The sequence below is a fragment of the Desmodus rotundus genome, chromosome 3 (genome assembly GCF_022682495.2).
Source record: "Desmodus rotundus isolate HL8 chromosome 3, HLdesRot8A.1, whole genome shotgun sequence".
NCBI classification, from domain to species: domain Eukaryota; kingdom Metazoa; phylum Chordata; class Mammalia; order Chiroptera; family Phyllostomidae; genus Desmodus; species Desmodus rotundus.
This window is the reverse complement of record NC_071389.1, coordinates 137930299-137954721: the sequence shown is the minus strand read 5'-3', so window position 1 is coordinate 137954721 and position 24423 is coordinate 137930299. Positions and strand designations below refer to the sequence as shown.

Below are 24423 nucleotides of genomic sequence, written 5' to 3'. Positions count from 1 at the left end.
TAGCTTCCTTAGTTTTACATTCACCGGCTTTCCCTTCTGTTGTTATGAGTGTATCTGCTTAGCTGCTTCTATCTCTCTGAGTTAAGCCTTATTCGAGAAGGTTTTCTCCTCTTCTAGCCCAGTGTCTCTGTGAGCTTTACAGGCTTAACATTACATCATAAGCTACTTATTTTTTATACTATTTTCTGTGATCTGTTTCCTTTGGAACTTTGCCCTCACCTTTTTCCTTTAATATCTGAAACTTCTATCTTCCCTGTTCCTTTCCTTCAGTTTGGTTTCCGATTACAAGAGTTTTTTCCTTAACATGGGGCTCTGTGCTGAAAGATTTCTTTGCTTTGAGATACCTGAAAGTTTGGAGCTTCACAGTACTGTGTGCTGCCTTAGGACAGATTTTTGCACTTAACCTACAACGGTGGAGCCTGGGAAAACATATCCCTTTTTTTCATTTGTTTTCAGATTTGTTTTCCCAGTTTCCACCAATGGCAGAATCCTCTTCTTTTGAGTTATTTTAGTGATTATTTGGGTTGTGATATTTTGCAGGGTATTTCTGTGGTCCCATTACTTCTCTTGCTTCCCTTCCACACGCCTGCTGATTCCGTGGCGTTGGTAGTGGAGCCACATTCTCTCATGGTCTAAGATTTGAGGGGATTCTCTTTTACCTGCTTTTATTGAAGACGTAGTAGTCATTGGGTTCTTCTGATAATCACAGTTGGTATATTTAGCTTTCAGGAGTTGTCCTTGGGAGATTCAAAAACTATGCTGCCACCTGTTATAACGCAACTAACCCATTATTTTATTAGTGTAATTGTGACCAATGTATAAGGAGCTTGAACTTCTTCATCTCTAAGTTTGAAAGATTAATTTAGAGCAACATATAAAATTGCATTTGTAACATCTTTTAAAAAATGTAGTGCTCATTTCAGCAGCACATTTACTAAAATTGGAACGATACAGAGAAGATGAGCATGGCCCCTGCACGAGGATAGCATACAAATGTGTGACATGGTCCATATTTTAGTGCCCACCAGTAAATGAGTGGGTCAAAAAACTGGTGCATTTATACAGTGGGATGCTGTACCGCAGCAGAGAGAAAGAAGGAGCTCCTACCCTTTGCAACAGTGTGGATAGAACTGGGGAGCATTATGCTAAGTGAAATGAGCCAGGCAGTGAAAGACAGATACCATATGATCTCACCTGTAAGTGGAACCTAATCAACAAAACAAGTGAGCAAAATACAACCAGAGACTGGAAATAAAGAACAAACTGACAGTGACCAGAGGAGAGGGGCAGGGAGATAACAGGGAAAGAAGGGGAACAGTCGTCAAGGACCCATGTATAAAGGACCTATGGACAAAGACAATGGGGGTGGGGGAGGATTGAATGTGAGGAGGGTGGGCAGGGCAGGGGAGAGCAATGGGGGGAAAGTGGGATCAACTGTAATTGAATAATAAAAATTTTTTTAAATGTAAAATTTAAATCATTTTTTATTTTTCAATTAGAGTTGACATGCAGTATTATTATTTGTCTTGGTGTACACCCTAGTGATTAGACATTACATAATTACTAAGTAATCATCCCAGTAAATCTCATACCCATCTGACACTATACTGTAACATCTTAACATAGCAGTTCTTTTAAACATCTTTTTGTGTTCTGTTGGGAGTCATGTATAAATGTAAGATGTGATTTTTGTTGCTAACATTCTTCTAGATTTTAAATACGCACCATTTGCCTCTGGTTGTAGTGTTAAAATGGTATAGTCTAGTGGAAATTTTAAACTAATTGAGATATGGTACATAAAATTATCTGTAAGTAAAAAATTTTGTAAGTAAACATGGGAAACAACCTGTTGAACTGAATATGAATTTAAGTGAATAAACATAATTGAAGAAATTGCTTGCTTGATGGAAATAAATATGCTCGTACAAAAGTTAAGGGAGAAAAGAATGAAATAATTTAATTGTTTATTTTCACTTGTAATATATAATCATACTTAATCTTTGGATGTTTTATGAAGGAAACATGAAAATTTAATATGTGAGGTACAATTATTTGTGATTTTAGTTTTGCCCAGTTGTCTTCCACATATATAGCCAGTGCTAAATAAACATTTCATTGTGACTATTGTAGAGGGAACAGCATTAGTATTTTGTAATTTTATTAGTAAGATTATATAGTCTGCTGAGTCTAACTTCAAACTATGGAAATCCAAAGTAAAATGATTGATTTCTCACAGGAACTAAAGTTAAAAGATGAAGAGTGTGAGAGGCTTTCCAAAGTGCGGGATCAACTTGGACAGGAATTGGAGGAACTCACAGCTAGTCTCTTCGAGGTTGGTCTATTTACATCTTGGCCAGAGTCTTGATATTTATGTATTGACAGAATTGTTTTTTGAGGGAATCTTGAGAAAAATATGCTTAGATTTATGCATATTTATAAGTCCTCTAAGAAAAAAATAAAGTCTTTAAGAAATGTAGAGCCTGCAACTTAAAATGCTGTGAAAAGGAAAAAAGACTATGGGCAACCGGTATCAGGTTATTTAAAAATGCATATGTGGAAGGAAAGGAGGTAGATTTTAATTTTGGTTTTTACCGAGTATTCAGGGACTGCTTTAGATTAACCTTATGTGACTTCTACAACAAAGATGTCAAACCCTTGATGGATATCTGATACGGGATGATGTGAGGAGTTTACGGAGGTACATCTCCTTACCGGAAGGTACACCTTTTCACCTGCAGCCTGCCGCTGGGACCAGCATTTTTGCCCAGCTCAGTGTTTCTCAGTAGGAGTGCTGTTGATGTTGTAGGATATTTCGTGTGCTTGGTGCATTAGTCAGGGTTCTCCAAGAAAAAGAAGTAATAGGATGTGTGTGTATACATTGACACATATATACAAAAAAAGACATGTAAGGAATTGGCTCACATGATTATAGAGGCTGGTAAGTCCCAAGTTTTGCAGGGTGAGACCCAGAAGAGCTGCTGGTATAGTTCCAGTCCAAGTCCAAAGATCTGAGAACTAGGGGGGCTGATGGTATGATCCTAATTCTAAGGCCGACAGGCTCGAGACCCAGGAAGAGCTGATGTTTCAGTTTGAGTCTGAAGGCAGAAAGAATTCTCTCAACTCTGTGTGGGTCAGCCTTTTGTTCTGTTCAGGCCCTCAGCTGATCGGATGAGGCCCACCCATGCTGGAGGGCAGTCTGCAGTACTCAGCCTACTGATTTAAATGCCCACCTCATCCAGAAACACCCAGGATAATATTGGACCAAATATCTGGGCACAGTCAGGTGACAAAATTAACCATCACACTTGGCTTTGCCCCCCCAGTGCTAAAAATACTCCCTGATCATTTTGACAACTTATAAATGTTCATGAGGGGTGGGTAGAGGATAGTACTTCCTTGCTGTTAAGAATTGTGGCCATGGAGTGCCTCCTTTAGGTTAGCCCCCAGAAATGTTCCTTATCAAAAACATCCATGTGTTACTAGAATGACTGATGTTACTATCACTCACCAGTATTTTTTTTCTTAGAAATTTGTTCTTAAAACTTTTGATGTAATGAAAGATTTTAGGGGGAAATTTCCTTACCCTTCATTTGAATCTATGCAGCATCTGTGGATGTCAGTGTTGGGGATGCATATTTGCTCACATACGTGTAATCCTACTGTATTTTACAGGTTACTGCATGTTACTGCATAGTCAGTGGAGTGACAGGATAATCTATCAGATGCATATTCTACAATTTTTATGTTTACAAGTAGTGTTGCACGGAATTCTCCAGACATGGGAGCTTCCTGTGTGCCTTCTGCTCCACACCTTGCCTTCTCCTCTGTCCTTTAGGGGGTCATTTTCTTTCATGAACATTTTAAAGCTAATTTATATTTTGTTTAGTTAGCTAGCCATCAGAAATGAGAGGACGAGAAATTTGAGGTGGAGGCGATTGGGGAGTTAAAGATCTGGAACAGGAGCTAGCTATGTGTCTTGTTATATTTTTATATGTACAGGGGGTATACAGAAACATAAGACTTTCTTCCAGTATTGTCTGGCTAGAAGAAAATTTTGAATGGTATGTTGGTATTCGATAAGAAAGCAGATATGTTACACTACTTAAGTTAATTTTGATTTCTTACCTGCATGCCCTTAATTTTAGCCCTGCTTAGCACCACCCTTCTGTACTTACATGTATATTCTGCTAGATGAAACTGAAGGAAAACAAATGGAAAGAACCCTTTCCCTCTCTGTAGTGGGACGTGAAGTACCAGAAATGCAGTTTCTGTAATGAATGAAAATATATCTAGAAAACATGGCTTTGGGGTCCCTTAGCTATCCCTGTGCTAACAATGGCTAATAGTATTGACACTGGGAACCTTCTGGGAAAGAAATTACATTGATTTAACATTATTTTAGTAATGAAGAATATTGTATTCAAACCAGTTGTTTATGAATTTTGAAAAAAAGTGCTAAAAAGTTTTTCTCTTGTCTTATTTGTGGCTTCATGATCTCAGTTTACCATTGTCTTTTGAAAAGATTTTTTGCTTGTATTTTATGTATATGTATATACGTGTGTAGGTTTAAGAATTAAAGATTATTCTAAATAAGCTCAATTTGCACAGTTTTGGTGCATTTAACATGTAAACTCAAATTAGCAGTTTATTATGGATGATGAATAATCTTGAATATAATTATACTTTGAATATAGCCATGTTGAGTCTTAAAAGTATCAAATGGAAGAACTCTAAAGTTATATATGTTATTTTTCTCCTAGTTTCTTAGATTTTGAGATAATACTGTAAAATTAAGTCAGTTGAAAGAATGCATTACAAAGTACTCTACATTTACCATGGGAAAAAAAGATAGGTGATCCTAAGAGTTTTAAAAATTGTCAGCCAGTTTTAGTAAATTTTTATGATATGTGTGGTTTTCTCTCCATAACACTATGAGGCATAGAGTGTACATTATTATCACTTTATGTGTGAAGAAAACGAGGCATAGTAGGCCAAGGAGCGATGCTGGGACTCAAATTCATGACCTCAGCTCTTGCCTTGAGTACTGTAAAAGTCATAAACGGTGATTCCTTTTGTCTCAAGCCATCGTAGAAGAGTCGTCATTGAGACCTCTCTTCATCCCACATTCGGACTCTCCGAACGGTCATACTGAAGCACATAGAGCAATCCATCTGCCTTTCTATTTTGATGTTGCTACACCATCGTTCACGCCATCATCATTTCTTACCTAGATCAGGATATGCCAAACATTTTGTTCATGTACCTGATCAGTGAAAGAAAAATTTGAGCATGTACCTTAGTTATGATGAAGATACCTTATATTTCCTGAGGATTCCCTGTGGGCTAGGCACTGTTCTAAGAGCATATATACTTACTTATACATTATATGCATATGCTAACCTTCATAATAATGTGTTATGTAAATTGTGAGACAATAACTTTATAAAGAATAAAAATAATAAAAATACTTACCATTTTTTATAATAGTACACAATATTTTCTCACTGAAACATTGTGTGTGCACATTACCTTACAGGGGTGGGCGAAGTGGGTTTACAGTTGTTTGTGTGGAAAGTAACACAATAATTAATAAATAATGATGCAAGAATCAACTCAGTTTTACATACAACCATACACTTACTTTTGTGCAGCCCTGTATTTAGTGAGAAGAGTTTGATTGAATATGTTACCTTGTTTTTGAAAATCTTGTTTTAACAATTTATTATCTCGATGAAGGTCTGGTCTAAGTTTTGTTTTTTAAAATTAGATTTAATGCTGCTGATACCTCACAAATATATAGATCCAAATGGGAGAAGTGCATCTTCCTTTGTTTTAAATCATTGTACTGAATTTTCAGTTCTGTTGTCAGTTATGTGAAGGCTTTTTCAGAAAACTCTGTATTGAAGTTCTGCCTTCTGTAATACCAACAAATTGTTTGTGCAAATTAATCAGAAGATTAGGAATAACTCATGCTTTTGGGAGAATTAGGTTAAAATTCTGTTTTCAGAGTATAAACATGTGACTACTTCCTGCAGGGTAAAGCTAGTCCATTGTCTACTTTTGTACAGCCTTGAGCTGATTGGTTTTTACATTTTAGAATAATTGGGGGGAGGAATCAAAAGGAGAATATTTTGTGACATCTGAAAACTATGAATTTCAAATTTTAGTGCCCATACACTTGTATGGAAGTGGCTACACTCATTTGTTTATTGCTGCTTTCACCCTGCGGCCGTGGAGTTGAGTAGCGGCAAAACTGCTTACTGTGTGGCTCTTAGAGAAAGAATTTGCCGACTCCTGGTATAAATGATACTTCTGTCATTTTCTGCTTCAGAATGATAGATTGATAGAAAAATGTTCTCACTTTTTCGTGCCTACTTCTGATGTGTTTTGTCGTTGTATAAAACCCTATATTCTATTTAGAGACTGCTGCCCCCTTCTTCTAGCTCTCTTTCCTTTCCTTCCGGGACTCCAGTACATGTGTGTTGTATCTTCTCACTGTGTCCTGCAAAGGGAAACGTCACCCCAGATCCCAGCTCCCTCTTCTGAGTTTGCGTCTCCTGTTGGGTTTGGTCCCCCAGTCCTTCACTGTTTCATTTGCTCTCTAAGGCCTTCAAACATGTTTAAAAAAATCCTCCAGTTCTTTTCGTTGTTCCCCATGGGAGGTTTGGTCCAAGTCGCATAGTCCACTATTAATGAAAGCAGAGTCTGTTTCTAAACATTTAAACAATTATTCTCTCCATAGCATGAGTTACTCTGCATTTATAGTTAAAATGTCACTTATCTTGAAGAGTCAGATTAGATATGTCTATTATTTTGAGAATATCTGCCAGATAGTTCTACTGACAGTTACTTGTTACTACAGAAAAATTCAGCAAATCTGAAACATTTGTTATTTTCACAAGAAAAACGCTTACTTCATTATTAAATTTGACAGTTCTAAGGACTTTGATACAAAACAACCAGCACAATTGTTCATGGAAGATTTTCACAGTTAATCTCATCTTGTCATAAACCATTGATAGTAAAGCTTTTTTTATTTAAACTAACATAATCTGTAAATTCACATTCATGGGCACATACTGGGTTGGCCAAAAAGTCCGTTACCTTTTTGCCATAAAACAAGAAACACTATTTTCATTTTCGCCAGTGACTTTATTGATTTGGATCTTCTGCGTATGTCTGCTGTCCCCTGCAGTTTATTGGCTTCTAGTGGGCAGAGGCCAGGGGTGCTGCTAAGCATATTCCAATGCATAAGTCAGCCCCACAGCAAAGAATCATTTGGCCAAAATGTTAATACTATCACAAAACTTCACAAACCACTTCTAACACGTTCAATCAGCCACAGCACTATCTCCATACACTGCACAAATCTTCTTTTTGTGTTTCAGTTGCGGTTTTACCTTTCTTGAAATAATGAAGCACAATATGCCAAAAATGTTGCATTATCGTCTTCCATCTTCAATATTAAAATGGTTGCTCAATTTTGTTTTTTTTTAAATGCACGTTGATATGACAGCTGTCACAATGCAATCTACCAAAATTGGTTTGAATGAAGTTAAAGACAACTAAGCTGTATGGGAGTCATTGTGTGGAAAAAATGTAACAGACGTTTTGGCCAACCCAATATGAACTGCAATCCCCTGCAGTGCCGTAAAAGCAAATGAACAAAGAGGAGTGCCGCTGTCAAACTCTGCGGTGGAGGCCTTCCACTCCTCCACTTTGCCACTGAACACTTGACAGACCTGGTGAGGGTGGCATTGCTTAGATATTTATTAAATATCTTTGAAGCTAGTTTCCTTCCTTCCTTCCCTACTTCCTCCCTTTCTTCTTCCTCATAAACTGCAAATTGAAGTTCCAGAGTATATATTATTACATCACAGGGGATTATTATTAGCACCCTCTATACTGTTCCAGTCCATCTTTAATCCTTTTATAGGGGTTATTCCATACAGCAGAGTAATCTTTCAAAAATACAAGTTTGGCCCTGGCTGGGTAGCTCAGTTGGTTAGAGCATCATCTGATCCCTGGTCAGGGCCCATACAAGAATCAATCAATGAATGCACAAGTAAGTGGAACAACAAATCAGTGTTTTTCTCTACCCCCCTTCCCCACTCTATCTGCCCCTCGCCTTCTCTCTTTCTCTCTCTAAAATCAGTAAATAAGAAAAGTACACATTCAATCATATCCCTCTCTCTCTTAGAAAACTGGAAGACCTCATGCTGTACTTCGAATACAATCCAGAATTCTTGCTCAGACATTTTAATAACCAGAATGTAATCAGGATGTAAGCTCCTTAAGAGCAGGGACCTTGCTTTTTTCCTAATACATTGTGAGCACCTGGAACAGAACCTTGCGGGGACGGTGCAAATAAATGTTCGATGAATAAGTATTATATGAATAAAAGAATTAAATACCTGGAGTTTCATATTTGTGGCACTAAAAAGTTAAGACCCTGTTAAAAGGTAAACTGATTTATCTTTTTAGATTACTCTGTAAAAAATCATTACTTCATATATTTGTGACTGTTTTCTTTTTTAAAAAATCGAAAGCCTAGGTTTCTCAGCTGTCATTTCTGTAAACAACAGTACTATTGATGTTTCAGTGTTACTTGTCCCTCTGTATGTCTTTGCTGTGACTAAGATGAGTGTGTTTATATGCATGAACAGTAGACATATGTACACATGTAGATAGTGATCGAACTGTAAAAACCTAATCACATAGAATTCGGGTTTAACACGCACATCATGTACTTTGTTCCAGCACAGTCGCGGTCCTTTCTGCTCCCGCGGATTGGAGCGATGGCACTCCGCCTGGCTGCCTCAGTGGTTACCGGTGCTCAAAAAGTGCCTGCTCCTGATTTCTGACAGGTTGTCTCTCTGCTCACAGCTCCTATTTCAGTAATCGACACTGAATACGTGCTTTCAGGCTAAATTTTGGTAGTATATCTTGGCTTGCGTCACTTAAGAGATTTTTGAAAATAGATGCTAAATACTTTGTTTCCAAATTTGAGGTGTTAACTTTTCTAGGAAGCACATAAGATGGTGCGAGAAGCAAATGTGAAGCAGGCAACAGCAGAGAAGCAACTGAAAGAAGCACAAGGAAAAGTAAGTTTTTACTGTTTTTAATTGTATACAAAGTAAAGAAATTAGTGATTACTATTTTTTTTTTTAACCACAGCACTAAGTTTTATCAGGAATTAGATTAAGGTTACATCTCTTGAGAATGAGGTAGTCAATTAGGGGGCACAAAGTCCATGAAGTCTCCCCAAACCTCCTAGTGAGCCACCTGCGCAGGTTGTTGGGTGGGATCTCTGCCTCATTCCAGGAACAGATTATTGGGAGCGTACTGCCTCAGCCCCGCAGACGGGCAGGAGGGGTCGTCTCCCCGCCCCACAACATGAACAGCATGCAGGCTACAAAGCTGAAGAGGTGCTTACACGTGAGATTCCAAGAAACAGGTGTGGGGGACGTGTCCATACTGTTCCTGATGTCCCTCTAGGTCCCAGTGAATTGGTCCACCCCAGCTCAGTCTCAGGTCTGCTGGTCCCAGTCATCCCGTGGACCCCTCTCGTGCTGTGAGTGGTCGCGGAGCTGGGTAGTCACCTTACCCCGTGCCATCCATCACCCGTGTACTGCTCATAGTCTTTCACCCACTTACCTGGCTGCGGCAGCCCACTCTTCTGGCGGTTGGGATAGTGCCCCGGGATCATGTCCTGTTAAAGTGGGAGGCGGTCGGTCACTCAGCAGCACTACAGGCTTGGCTGCTCTTCGCAGCCACTGGACTCCCAGGACCCATGCCGTGGCGGCTGTGAGGTTGACCTTCTTCATGTTGCCTAGTGGTTACTGTCTTAAAGATACATTAACAGTGGGTTTTGTTCTGATTGTAAACGTAGTGATTATTTTAGAAGATTTGGAAACTATAAAGGAGAAAATACTATGTAGATAAAATTGATAGTGAACATTTGGTGTCTATTTATATTAGAACCCGATGATTCAGAGGCATGTGAATCACATGTATTATCAAAAGGATTATATAATCACATTTTAAAGTTAATATTCTCTTAATTCACTAAAAAAGCTACTGAAATGTTAGAGTTTACTCTTTTAGGAATGATCTACATCTAATGATAAGCTATTATATTTTGGGGATTTTGAAAATTCACATAAATAAAATGTTAGTTTGATAATTTTTCGATTTCACTAGACATTGTGAATAGCAGCTGAATGCACTATGTGGAAACATCCGAAAACTTAGTTTTACTTTGCTTTTATTAGTCCACAGAAAATACAAATCAGACTTAGGTTTTATCTTTGAAAGTGCCCTGACGGAATTGCTCACCTTTGGCTGCATCTGTCATTACATGTATTTAGTATATGTGACTATGTTGATTGCTTCTCAAGATCGATGTGCTTCAGGCTGAAGTAGCTGCATTGAAGACGCTTGTATTGTCCAGCTCTCCAACCTCACCTACGCAAGAGCCTCTGCCAGGAGGAAAGACCCCTTTTAGAAAGGGGCACACAAGAAATAAAAGTACAAGCAGTGCTATGGGTGGCAGTCATCAGGAGCTCAATGTGATGCAGCCAATTGTAAAAGACTGCAAAGAGGTAACTCCTCAAGGACTGTCCCCTCTGACTCTGTTGATACTTATTTATTCTCGTCACTGAGGTGTCAGTTATGATTTTTGCCAGCAAAGTTTTTAGCAGTATTAAGATGGGGGAGGCTTAATCTAGAGCTGGCTGCTTTCAGGGATTCTTCAGTTCCGTTCTCTACCTGACTGACCTTGGAGTATCTGCTGGAAACTTGGTAAGTTTCTTAATCTCGCTATTTCATTTAGGGAGCTAACTGGCATGTTTTGCGTAAAGGAGAACGGGTGGCTTTACTGCTCCGGCTAGTTAAAATTAACTGCTCGGGGGCTCTGACAAAATAGGCATGTAGCACATGTGTGAACGCCAGGTGACTCCTTGAAGAACAGTGTGTTGCTTTTACTTAAGTTCTGGGAGAAGGAGAGTTAGAGGAGTTAGAGTACAGGGAGTCCTAGGGCTAATTTAGATAATTAAGCAACCAAAAAATAGAACTAATGGAAGACTTACTGTTTTAAAAACTAGAATGATAACTGAGATAATATAGAGCTATTTTGAGTAAAAATTGTATAATTGTAAAATGTTTTTCACTTAATCATTGCATGTGATGAGGGTGCATTTCCAAGGGGATAAATCAGTAATTTAAGGAGCAGCCCTCCCTTGTTTTTTTCTTAAAACCTCTACTTTACAGTGTCGAATTCAAGTCTGTTAATCTTTAAGAGGCCATCTGTGCTCATTCAGTTAAATTTTTACATGGAGGCCAGGACTTCAGTAAACTGAATAACCAAGGGCATTACTATTTTAATTGAATTACATCTTGTTTAGTTACTATCAAAGATGCTGTGAGAGAGAGGTTCAACACTCGGTCAGATCTGAATGCGACAACATACAAAATTTACACTGGTTCTGTTAAATATTTAAGGAACTTTTTTTTAGTCATAATTTTAATTTCTTTGAATTTACCATATTTAATGGCTTAGCATGACTTTTATTTTTGTGATGGTTTCTCAGTGTGTGTAGTTATGTACCTTTTTCCTATCATTTACACTAACAAAATTGTAATGTTTTCTCATGGAACATTTTAAAGTTTCATTTTTAATTAAAGAAATGCCTTAAAATATGAATAGGCAGCATATAACTTTCATAACTTTTTCCTCTCCAGCTACATACCATATTCTATTTTGTGAAAAATGTGTTAAAAAGTTTTTTAGACAAAGGAAAGCCATAAATTTGACATGTGTCTTAATAAAAGATACTACAATCCAAGAGAAAATGAAACATTCACGTTTCTGTAGAAAATGTGGTGCAGGCATTCAGTCATGACATCTGCAACGTTTAAAACATGGGAGAGTGCACGCGCACCCACGTGCGTGTGCAAGACTTCGAGAGCCAGTCACTTAGGTGTGCATTGGAACTTTATTAGCTTCTTGCTCTGTAGCCTTGGACAACTTACTTTCTCTAAGCAAGTCTGTAGGAAAGGTTGGCTACACTCAGCCTTTTGCTATTTCTATGTAGAATACCTGCACACCTGATTAAGCTATCCTAGAGGCCATAGCTGTGGTCAGTGCCTCGTTTAGAGTGTACCCAGGGCTTCTGAATACGAGGACCTCAGAGCTGCAGGCGGAGGAAGGACATTACTCTGGGTGGCTGGGCGGACATACAGCCTTGTATGTTGACAGGTGGTACTGAGCTCGGCTGTGGAATCTGTAGGGAGGAATACTTAAATTAGTTAAAAGGGAAGAGGGAAAGAGAGAGACAGCTGGCAGAGTGAATAGGAAGGCTGGTGCCAGCCTGGATTATTGTTGATAATTCAGTTGGTGGTTACGGGATGTTCATATGCCAAAAAATATCTAAATCAATGTTACATTTTAAGATAATCAATTTAGGAGGCTTATATGTATGCTGCTTTTAAGTTTTGCTGCTTATACAATAAACATTTTGGAAATTCCTTTGGAAATGCCTTCAGGTAATAGTAGAACAATTAGTATCATTTTTACCCCAAATTTTTGGTTTTACAACTTAGTCTCAGTTTTTTCAAATACCGTATTTAACTTAGGTCCAAATTAATTTTTGATTACTTTCACTAAAGACTTGTCATCATTTTTTATAGTCAGAACAGTATGCACATGTGTCTTAAGAGGAGCTCCGTGCTAATTGTGGGGAGGGATAATGGTTGCATCACTAAATGCCATGGTGGGCACATTGGAAAGGGCCATTTAATCATTTGGGAGTTTGAATTTTTAAAAGGAAAAATTGCCACCAGGTATTATAACTAATTAAGAATGGTTCAGTTTATTATTTTAAATGCAGAGTATTTCTTTTTCAGTAATGTTTATAATTTTATATTTGTACTTTTTAAAAATTTATTTTTTGTGTTTTGTTTTGGTTTGTCAGGCTGACTTATCTCTGTATAATGAATTCAGATCTTGGAAGGATGATCCCACAATGGACAGAACATGTCCTTTCTTAGACAAAATCTATCAGGAAGATATATTTCCATGTCTAACATTCTCAAAAAGTGAGGTAACTAAAAATTTTTTTAAATAGGAATGTATTAGAGTTGCTCCTATACCTTTTACTAAATCATGTTATGTATTTTAGTGTCTCTTACATAACTAAGTTATTATAAAATGTCATGTTTACCATTTTCCTTGTTCCCTCTGAGGATCAAAACTTCTTGGCATTCAGGTACGGAGCATCTTTTCTGTCCGAGCAGAGGGTCTTTCACACAGGGGTGTGCGTTGCGCTGGAGCGAAGTATTGGCTGTGTGTGGGGCTGGGGCGTGTGCTTGATTCCCAGTCCAGGGCGCAGTGCGCTGGAGCGAAGTATTGGCTGTGTGTGGGGCTGGGGCGTGTGCTTGATTCCCAGTCCAGGGCGCAGTGCAAGGGCAGTTCTACACTCTCAGGTGTGTGTTGGGTGTATCTGTACGTAATAAAAAATTATAGTTTCCTCATCTTGAAAATGGGGGGGGCGGGGGGAATGTCTTCCTAGCCTGTGTCATAGGTTTTAAGGAGGTGGATTAAGTAGGTAAGTAAAAAGGTCATGATCTTAATTTGCTCTTACGGTGGAAGGTTTGTCTGTAAATACCTGTCAGTCAGTGTTTAAGATAGTTCATCCTCAGAGTCTTTTGTTAAGTCTCTAGAGGATTTAATGATAACATTACTTGTAAGGAGAAGTTAAGATGAGCAGTAAAACACTTCTGATACGTAATAGTTACTCATTGTAGCTCTGTGCCTGGTTTTCGGCAGGCCATTCGGTATTGGTGGTTTTGCCATACTGAAGTAGTTTGCCCGCTTCATCTGTTGTTTATTAGTTACTACCATCTCCATCTGGGCATCTAATATTTAGTGATTCTGTTAATTCTTTTGTACACATAAATGGAAGTTCAGAAAATATATAGCTATAAAGAGTATATATTGTTGTTATGAATGAGCAGTATTAAACATATTGCATATATTTAACAAAATAAGGCATTAAGATACTCATTTTGAAGTTGCAATAACAGGGTTATGTTAATTGTGGGTAAGGTTGAACAGAGATTGGAATTAATGCCTTTAATCCTCTCCCAGATAATGAGAAAAGTTATTTAGCTGTAACTGAATTGCCTTTCTTAACAATGTTTGAATCATAAAAGAATTCAAATCAAGATTACACGGTTTCTTTTTTTCCCCATTGGCTAAGTCCCAGCTAGTGGAACTCGGGGAAAGAATGTTAAAAATTGGTTCACTGTGGAAAACAAATTTGGTATTTTTCTGCCAGCACAGTGTCTAATGCTTTTTTTTTTTTTTCTTTTTTAAGCTGGCTTCAGCTGTTTTGGAGGCTGTGGAAAACAACACTCTAAGCATTGAGCCAGCGGGATTACAGCCTGTTCGATTTGTGAAGGCTTCTGCGGTCGAGTGTGGAGGGCCCAAGTATGTTTTCAGAACCATGTCTTGTGGAAGATACTGAGTTTTTAAATTTTTATGTGTTGAAATTACTTAGCTTTTCCAGTTTGAAATGTGGTTGCATTTCTTGTCAGTTTTCTGTTTGGAGCCTGGGCAGCTCAGGCGCAAATCTCCAGCAGTGTGGGATGGAGCGCTTCAAATTAGAGTCAAAAGAGAGCCCTTTGAATTACAAAAATGTATGTGTATGTTAGGGACCCAGGCAGTCCAGACGTTAGAGACTCTTTGAACCACAGGTCGTGACCCATTCGTTGATCATGAAGTCACCTTAGTGGGTCCTAAGCAGAATTTTTGTTTGTTACACAGATATGTATAGCTGTGTGTCCTCAGTTTCTGTGTAGAATGTCTCTTCCCAAGGGTTACCAGCAAAATTAGTTGGGAAGACAGTGATTTAGACCGAGTCTTATCAAGCATGAAAACAGGTACCAAAAAGACTTAGGTAGTGAAAGGCTTAAGTAGCCTTCTCCTTTCATACTGTCATAAAAAAAGATTCTCACTTTGGGAAATGATTGGTTCTGTCTTCGTATGTGAGAGACGTTTGGCAACTGTAAATCTTCAGAGGGAAGACTCCCGCCTTTCATAGCGGGGCAGGCTCTGTTCCCTCCAGACCTAGGAGGAAGAAAGATTGAAATCAACAGTACCTAAAACCTTTGGCACAGCTGGTTAAAAAGTGACTAGGAAAGGTTTTGAGGAAGCTGCTTACTTGATGGTTTACAATTAGATTAATATAGGGGACTGGAAAGCCGAAAAGAGCTCATAGAAGGCAGCAAGTGACTCTCGTCTGGGTCATTTTGAAGACAGAAAAGGGAAAGGCTGATTGAGATTCACTGTAGGTCTGTGCTATAAAGCCTGTTGTGGGAGTTGTCTGATTTTCCCCTTCCCTGTTAATGCAAATTACGTTCTGATCAGTCGGATCAGATAGTGTTGTTGCTGTTTGGGTAATCATGCGGAGGGACCTAGTCATGTATTTTGCTCTGTGGGCCACACAGCCCGCCTAGGCTTGTGTCCTGCTCACACTCCTCTTGTGAAACGCCTGTAGCAGAGTGGCCTCTGAAGTTGGGGAACGTGTTCACATTCTTAAATTCAGCTCCCCAAACATCCACATGTTTTTATCCTGATCGTTAATGCCACTAGTGTTCATGCTTTCAAGGTTTGTGTTGTACCTTACTTTAAATATGGCATATAGTAGTTTTTAATCATAAAATTTTAAATCCGTGCTTGCATAATATATCACACATACATGTGCAGATAAATATATGATGACAAAGAGAGTACCAATTGAGTGGATTTATATAGTATCTTAGTAAAATAATTATATAGATTAGGATCAGGGAACAGTTTACATAGTTTAAGGATATCGTGTTTGTGGGAATGGGGCCAGAAACCCATTTTTTGTTTCAAGTGCATATTGTGTGGAAAGTACACTGTAAGATGATACTGTCCTCTTTTTCGAAATGTGAAGCATGGCTCTGGTCAGGGTTGCTGTGGACCAGTTAGGAAGGTGACCTCTGAGGAGTGGCGGAGCGCTCTGGGAGTGTTGACGACGATAGTCCAGCGCTGGGGATCAGATTCGATCTGGGGTTTTGAAGCATGGGTGGAACTTGGATAGAGAAAGAATACATCTGACTGAAAGCCTAGGAACAAGGAAGCGGTGTGTTCAGAGGGTGGCGAGTATGTGGGGAGGAAAGATGGGACAGATCTAAAGAAAACTTAGGAGACCATTAGATTTGGGTGGAGGGATGGTCATAGACAAAAGAGTTAATGATGACTGAGGAGAAGAATGATGTGGCATTTGGAAATTAATGGGGGAGGGCAGCTCTGCTTTTGGGAAGATGATAGGTCTGGATTTAAACATTTTGACGTCCCAAGTGAAAATGGCAAGCAAGGGTTTGAAATCTTGGGACTGGAGCTGACGGCAGACTCGGAGGGGGTGTGGAGTGTGAAGAATAGTGGAGTCGGAGGTCAGAGGACTCAGTATCGAATCCTAGCTCAAATGAAATACGTTGGCGGTGACAGTTTTCAGATGGCTTTAAAAATGAGAAAACTTAACTACTTTTTATTATTTAAAAATTGATACTTGAAATCACTTTACCAGATCCTTTCAAACTTAGACAAAATAGTAGACAAACAGGTATAATCTGTCTCCAGAACAATAGTGTATAAATTGATTTCAATCAGTTTGATGGTACTTTTTTCCTCTTGTATAAAATTATACTTTTGGAAGTTCCAAAGACTTTCAACACTTGTTCTTTAAATTTCTTGATCTTCTATCCTCCCTGAGCTAGTAGTTTAGTGTGTTTGAAAAATATTGTTACAGATCATTAAAGGAATTTGCTAATAAAGAAACAATGAGGCAAAATTTCTTTGAAAAGACAAAAATTATTTTGTGATTAGAATGGCCATCTCCAAAATTATTCTGTGCTAAATACACATTTTCTATGTGTTTTCTTAATATGGAGGCATATTTGTGTCATATTTCTTATAAGTATAGTGGAAATTTAATGTTCATTTAATTTTTTTTACTATTTGTGATGTCATATAAAATGCTATTGGCCACTTTATTTTACTTAGAACTGCGCTAATTTTGCATTGATCGGGAGTGGTAGTTGTGTTCAGACAAGCTCCTCACTGCCCAGGGTGGCTGCTGGGCTGCTGCACGTCCAGCCTGGTACACAAGCCAGCTTCGTCCTGAGCAGTAGAGTGAGTGACAGGTGTCTGTCTCTTCACCAACTGCCAGGAACATGCTTGGTGCCGGCCATTTAAAAGTGGATACAATACAGTTCCCGCCCTCAAGAGGCTTGCAGCCTAATTGCAACCAGAAGGCCCTTATACCAAATTCTAGATTTTATAGTATGTAATAAGGATGGTATATCTAAATGTAGTGTGCCCTTTCCATAGCTGTTAAGATTCAGTGTTTTTGTAAGGTGGCTTATTCCTTTGTATTTCTCAGGCCTGGGTACCACATTAAATGCATGTAAACCAACAGAACACACCAAAAAGTACCTTATCTGGAAGCTACTAGCCTGGAAGCTGTTGGTAACATGTTTTGAGACTTGATAATCATCATTAGGTTTTCTCCAACCCAGGAAGAAGTCCAAGTCCTGATGGAAAGCCGAGAGCTTTCCTGTATTGGGTTGCTCATTGGTACATTTGCTCCAGGATAGGACGTATATTTAAAACAGTTTGTTTCTATTTCTAGAACCACATTTAAGGTTATGCTGTTGAGCTCACGTTGGACCGTTAACCCCACAGGGGGAAGGGACTCTGTCTTTTCCATCACGGTAGCCCAGCATCTAGAACAGTGCCTGGTACCGACAGGGTCTCAAGTATTAGTTGTCTTTAGCTTGTACAGAAGGTAGGGCAAAATGCCTTTAATTTAAAAAACTGAAATTTATCATTATTTTACAGAAAATGTGCTCTCACTGGCCAGAGTAAGTCCTGTAAACACAGAATTAAATTAGGAGACTCAAGCAACTATTATTATATTTCTCCTTTTTGTAGATACAGGGTAAGTAACTTAATCATGGGTTTTAATAAAGTTCGCTGTTACATAAGACATGTAATTATTTATGACATTTTCTTCTTCTGGCCTAGATCACGTCTGTGTGTAACTTTTTTACGTACATTCGCTACATTCAGCAGGGACTTGTGAAACAGCAGGATGGTGAGTGTTCTTAATGTCTCGTAAAACATCTACATAAAAGTTCAGTAATGCTTCAGTAAACCTTATTGTGGGCATATTTATATTGAGTCTCTTTTATAGTTCTAATAAAATGTGTGGAGAATTTGGAAACAAATGTCTCTAAAACATTGTGTTTAATCTTTATATTTGCCTCATTTTACGCTGATTTTGAGTTTTAAGCAGAATCAGTTTTAACTCTTAAGAGGTATATGATAAACCAGATGATAAGTGTGAGGTGAGTACAAAGCTGATTGAATTTACTCCTTAAGAGATAAAAATGAGCAAGCTCTAGACATGGTCAGTTTTATTTTAATGGGTGAAAACCACGAAGAGCTAACAGCTCGTATCTGTATTTTCCACTCTCACGTGAGAATTAGGAAGCAGGCATGGCGTGGTGTAATTCTGAGTGGAGGAAAGTTACGGTATTATAAATCGGCAGACGCCTGCAGGTGACACAGCCAGGAGAGCCACCCTCACGCGAGGGCTTCCGTGGCCGTGTCTCAGTACCGGGCATAAAGCAGATGTGGCTGAGCGCGCCCGGCTGTTTCAGAACAGAAATAACGGACACTGGGCAGGGGCAGGTCCGTGCCAGTTTTGTCTTTGAAGTTGTGGGGAGTTTTCCTGTTCATACGTTTTTTTAGACACTGAAAATACTCTTTTTTTCTTTAATTCTTATACTTAAAAACCAATAGAAGTCTTCTTTCAATCAGGTAAAGCAGTGAATCTTAATTCTGTGGAAAAGTTAGTCATGCCCATAAAAACTTAGTTTAACATTTCTCAAGGTCTGGTATAGTGAAAACAGGCATAAGAGTAAAGGTGAAACCTGTCAATAATTAATGTTGAATTCCAGAAGGTGTGTGGCATAAAAGGAGTCTTTCTTTAAACTGCACAATACTTCCTATGACTTTAATAAAATTGAAGTCTTTTTGAATCCTGTTGGTGGATACTGTGATTTAAGCTGGAGGACAGATGATTTTTGTTATGTTAAAGTGACAAGCGTAGTTTTTCTCCTGACTAGAATGATGTTTTTGTAGGGAAAGACGACTGAAAGATAATTTACTTTATGTAAATAGAAAGTCATGAGTGATGGTCGGGTGTTGTTGATAAAAGCAGTTTCTTCTCTGGTTTCCATCACTCTTTCCCTTGACAGTATTAGATGCACATCATACACTGTGTGGGTTTGTAGTAAATAAATATTACTAATGTAAAAATCTGCTTATTCTCTGTGCTTGTGCCAAAAAGAATTTAGGGCAGCTGAACCGAAAGCAAGGTTTCTTGACCTTTGTGCTGTTTAACATTTTAAGCTGGATATACCTTCTTGTGGGGGACTATCTTTTACATTGTAGGATGTTTAACAGTATCCCTGGGTGTTACTCACTAGATGCCAGGAATGAAAAATGTCTCCAGACATTTCCCAGAGAGCCCCTGGACAAAATCTCGCCTGGTTGAGAACCACTGATTTAGGTCTAAGTCTGATCCTATGTCAGATGAAGACATTTTATTGTCTGAAATGTAGAGCCATCTCTTTTTGTAATATTTTTGATTATATTTTACTGATTATGCTATTACAGTTGTCCTGATTTTTTCCCCCTTTACCCACCCTCCACTCAGGCAATCCCCCTACCATTGTTCATGTCCATGCATCATGTGAATAAATTCTTTGGCTGCTCCATTTCCTATCCTGTACTTTACATGTCCATGGTTATTCTGTAACTACCTGTTTGTACTTCTTAATCCCCTCACCTCTTCACCTACTTCTTCACTTTCCTTTCACATCTGGCAGCCATCAAAATGCTCTCTGTATCCATGATTCTGTCTCAGTTCTTATTTGCTTATTTTGTTTTTTAGATTCAGTTGTTTTTAGAAATGTATTTTTGCCACATTATTGTTCATAGTTTTGATCATCTTCATTTTCTTAAATAAGTCCCTTTAACATTTCATATAATAATGGCTTGGTGATGATGAAGGCCTTTAGATTGTTCTTGTCTGGGAAGCTCTTTATCTGACCTTCGATTTTAAACGATAGCTTTACTGGGCGAGCAATCTTCCCTGCTTTTCATGACTTTGAATATTTCTTGCCAATCCCTGCTAGCCTGCAAAGTTTCTTTTCAGAAATCAGCTGACAGTCTGATGGGAACTCCCCTACAGGTAACTAAGTTCTTTTCTCTTGCTGCTTTTAAGGTTCTCTCTTTACCTTTAACCTTTGGCATTTTAATTATGATGTGTCTTGGTGTGGTGCCCTTTGAATCCATCTTGTTTGGGATGCCCTGTGCATCCTAGACTTGCATGTCTCTGTCCTTCACTAATTTAGGGAAGTTTTCTTTCATTATTTTTTCAAACAGATTTCCAATTTCTTGCTTTCTCTTCTCCTTCTGGCACCCTATGAAGTGAATGTTGGAGTGCTTGAAGTTGTCCCACCAGGCTGCTTACACTATCTTCATTTTTTTTATTCCTTTTTCTTCTTCTTCTGATTGTTTGTTTGTTTGTTTGTTTTGATTCTTGGCTTCATTCATTCTACTGTTGTTTCCCTGTAAATTGTTCTTTATTTCAATTAGTGTATCGTTTGTTTCTGACTGGGACTGTTTTATGCTGTTATGGTCCTCACTAAGTTCCTTTAGCAACCGTATAACCAGTGTTGTGAACTCTGCATCTGGTAGATTGCGTATCTCCATTTCTTAGTTCTTTTTCTGGAGTTTTGATCTGTTCTTTCATGTGGGCCATGTATCTTTGTCTCCTTGTTTTGTCAGCCTCCTTGTGTTTGTTTCTATGTATTAGGTAAAGCTGCTTTGACTCCGTGTCTTGGTAGTGTAGCCTAATGTAGTAGGTGTCCTGTAGGGTCCAATGGCACAGCCTCCCCTATCACCCAAGCTAGGTACTTAGGTTCTTGAGGTGTGCCCTTCGTGTGGGCTGAGTACTCCTTCTGTTGTAGTTGAGCCTTGGTTGCTGTTGGCAGATCAATGGGAGGGATTTACCCAGGCCAGTCAGCTACAAGGATTGTCTGTGACCACTGACCACCAACCTCTGCCCTCCATGGAGGATCAGCTGTGCAGGTGCAGGGTGGTGGTGCTCTGATGTGGTCTGCAGCTGTCCACTGGGTGTGCTGGCCCTGTGGTTTACTGGGTGGTGCAGGCCAATGTCAGTCCCCACCTGTGTTTTTTGGGGGCCACTCTGCCTGAGCTGTAAAGCAGTCTGGGACAGCTGCTTCTTGTGCTGGGCTTGGAGATGCCCAGGCAAAGGCAAGCTGTGAATCTAGGCTGGCTGCCACTAGTGCCAGGCCTGGGGCTCACTGAGGCCAGCTGTTCCTTGTTTGATAGGATTTAGGAAGTTGCGAAGCAGGAGCCAAGACCAGCCATTTGTATGGAAAATCAGCTTGGGTGGGCCTGTAAGTTGGGTGGGACAGAGTCTCTAGAGATCTCCAAGGTGGGTCTAACAGTGTTAGCCAGGTTGATAGAGTCGCAGAATAGGACACCAGCCTGCCAGCTCTGTGTCTCTGTGTGGGGAGAGTTTAGAGAAGGGACAATGGCCTCTGTTCGCCTTGATGCCATATACTTCAGTTCTTCCCTATATCCCCCACTGGTGCCTTTCAAGCTGCTACCCTGGTGCTGAAGTCCAGACGGAGTGAGTCTGAGTAGGTGAGTCTGTGTGTTGGTTCTTTAAGCGGAACTGCTTGGGGCTCCAACAGTTTCCTCTACCGATTTAATCCCCGCTGGTTTTTTCAGCCAGAAGTTGTGGGGACTTATCTTCCTAGCACTGGAACCCTGGTACGGGAGGCCTGGTACGGGGTAGGGACTCCTCTCCCCTGAGATATCCCTCCCAAATTTTTATTGACAACACGTGGGTGTGGGACTGGCCCATTCTGCATCTGTACCCCTTCTACTAGTCTGGATGGATGTGGTTTCTTTAATTCCATAGTTGCCAGATGACTTCCATTCAACTTGATTTCTGACGGTTCTGAGTGATGGTGGTTCTATATTTTAGTTGTGATTTTGTTGAGGTTGTGGGAAGAGGCATGCCGTGTCTGCCTACCCTGCCATCTTAACTGGAAGTCTGTAGAGCCATCTTTTTTGTACCTACAGAAGGGGCTTACAAATGTGGAGATAATGGAAATTTACAGGTCATCCTCTACATTTGTTTTTATTTCTAATTTGAGCTATATATAAAACTTTCCTTATTAGGCACAAAAATGTTACTGAGTTCTCTGGACTGTCTCTTGTTTTCCTTTTCACTGTCTGTTATTAATGAAAAGTGCAATGGCCAGGATGGAGTAACCAGAGCAAGAAGATGTAGAAGCTGGATAGTAACTCGAGCATAATGGAGCATTGAGTGTAATTAGCTATGAAGGCAGCAGCATTGCTGTTTACTCAGGACACAGAAATGTCTACCTTCTGTTGAGCTAAAGTGCTGGTCGCTGATGCATCTAACAAATAGCTGTGGCAAAGTGGTGAATCCTGCTTGTTTAAAACTGGGATGCTCACAAGGACATGAAAAAGAGTGTGTGAAATAGCAATAGAATGTCTAGGCGTTGGGTATGTCACTAGGAAATGCCAAATGGCTTTCCAGGTAATCCTAGATTTTCATTGACACATGTTAAAAGTAATTAGGATGGTATTTTATGATTTATGCATCTCTCTTTCCTGTTTGTATAGTTGATCACATGTTTTGGGAAGTTATGCAGTTGAGAAAAGAGATGTCACTGGCAAAGCTGGGATATTTCAAAGAGGAGCTCTGATCCTCTGCCTGGGACCGTGCACGAACCTCCCTGAATACCTGGAAGATGGCTGAATATTTTTATGGTTACTTGATATTTATTTCCAAGGTCTGGGCCCAAGACTTCTTCCCTCTTTTGCAATTTACACCAAGAAGTACTGTGATTTCTTTTAAACTGACCTATGCTGTTTTTGCTTATTCTTTAGTTGAACACTATAAAAAATTACAGGTGTACTAGTGATTGTAATTTATAGTTGCAAAAGAAAGCTAAATAAATAAATACTAGATCGAATGTGTTTTTGCTTTTCTCTTCTAGCTGTGACATAGCACATGGAGTCAGCTGAATGTATTGCATTCGTTTTCAAACTGCACAGCAGCCTGTGGGAGGCAAGGAAGAAAGCTGAGTGGACAGGGTCAGCTTCTGTCTCTCCACTAGAATGCCTCTATTCTCGTCTGTTTTATATATTGGGATTTTAAAAAAAAAGCTTTCATTTAAGGAGAATTCTGCTGCTTAAAAGTCTGAAAGTTACTGTTTTAATCATTCTGTTCTTTGTAATTTAAAGAATCCCTTTATTACGGTGGTTAGATAGAGGATAGCCACATTTTATCCCAGAAATGCATTCTCGAACGTCTTGATGTAATATATTCATACTTTATATATGTTGAGCACTGTAATAGGCATTGAAAGGATACAAAGATAAATAAGGAATTTGAGGTATCGCAAGGAACATCGAAGGAGCGGGGTTGAAAGAATGGTACATGCAGAGAGTACACGGACCATAGAATCACTTAATCTGCAAGTTCCAAATTGTAAAACTGACATCATGTGGAGGAACTATTTATTAAAATTATTTATAAAAGGAAAGAGTTTCGTGGTCAAAATATAGTGAAGTATAGAAAGGAAAAAGAAGAAATGACAAATGAATCTCTCCATCTAAAGAAAGCTACTGTTAATATTTTTGAAGAATAATAGCCTTTCGGCTTTCAGATATTTCATACATAGTTCTGAAACTAAAAGCAGACTTTCTTTAAAAATTTAAGTATTTTCCTACACATCTTGATTACTCTGAGGTTTTGATTATAGGATAAGAATTTTTTATCACTTGATAACATGCTTATCAAGACACTTGAGAACGATACAGTAGAAACAGTGATTACCATGCCCAGCTTAAGAGTCTGAAATTGAACATGAAAAGAACTTTGAACCTAGAATTTTATGTCCTGATAAATATTTATTCTAATGGAAGGGCATAATGAAAATGTTCTCAGGCATTCAGAGCTTCAGAAGATTTTCCAACAAAGGTGGAAATTAAAAGCCCCTTTGGAGAAAGCACTTAATATAAAGAGAAACAAATCCAAGAGATGCTACGAGAGATTTGAGAAGAAGAGTAATCAGATACTTAGGGGAAGTTTGTTGATAACTTTAAAAAGAATAAATAAAAAGTAGGACTAAAGCAAGTAAAGTATATCAATTACTTTATAATTTTAACACATGGGAGTGGTAGGGGACTAG

At 38.9% G+C, this 24423-nt stretch overlaps 1 protein-coding gene and 1 non-coding gene across 7 annotated transcripts in view; both read left to right on the top strand.

The window, feature by feature from the left end:
- RAB3IP (RAB3A interacting protein) overlaps positions 1 to 23202 on the top strand; it is a 50668-nt gene extending 27466 nt beyond the window's left edge. For all 6 annotated transcript variants that reach the window (XM_053921149.2, XM_053921147.2, XM_053921148.2 and 3 more), the window contains 8 exons: positions 2237 to 2332; positions 9027 to 9104; positions 10401 to 10604; positions 12975 to 13103; positions 14379 to 14491; positions 17930 to 18029; positions 18116 to 18185; positions 22850 to 23202. In XM_053921149.2, the coding sequence (XP_053777124.1) occupies positions 2237 to 2332; positions 9027 to 9104; positions 10401 to 10604; positions 12975 to 13103; positions 14379 to 14491; positions 17930 to 18029; positions 18116 to 18185; positions 22850 to 22932 (873 nt within the window). In that variant the 3' untranslated portion in view covers positions 22933 to 23202. The remainder of the gene's footprint in view (positions 1 to 2236; positions 2333 to 9026; positions 9105 to 10400; positions 10605 to 12974; positions 13104 to 14378; positions 14492 to 17929; positions 18030 to 18115; positions 18186 to 22849) is intronic.
- LOC112319187 (U6 spliceosomal RNA) lies at positions 911 to 1017 on the top strand. Its single transcript, XR_002976290.2, has one exon. It is a non-coding gene; the product is annotated as a U6 spliceosomal RNA (small nuclear RNA).
- Positions 23203 to 24423: the final 1221 nt, after the last annotated feature.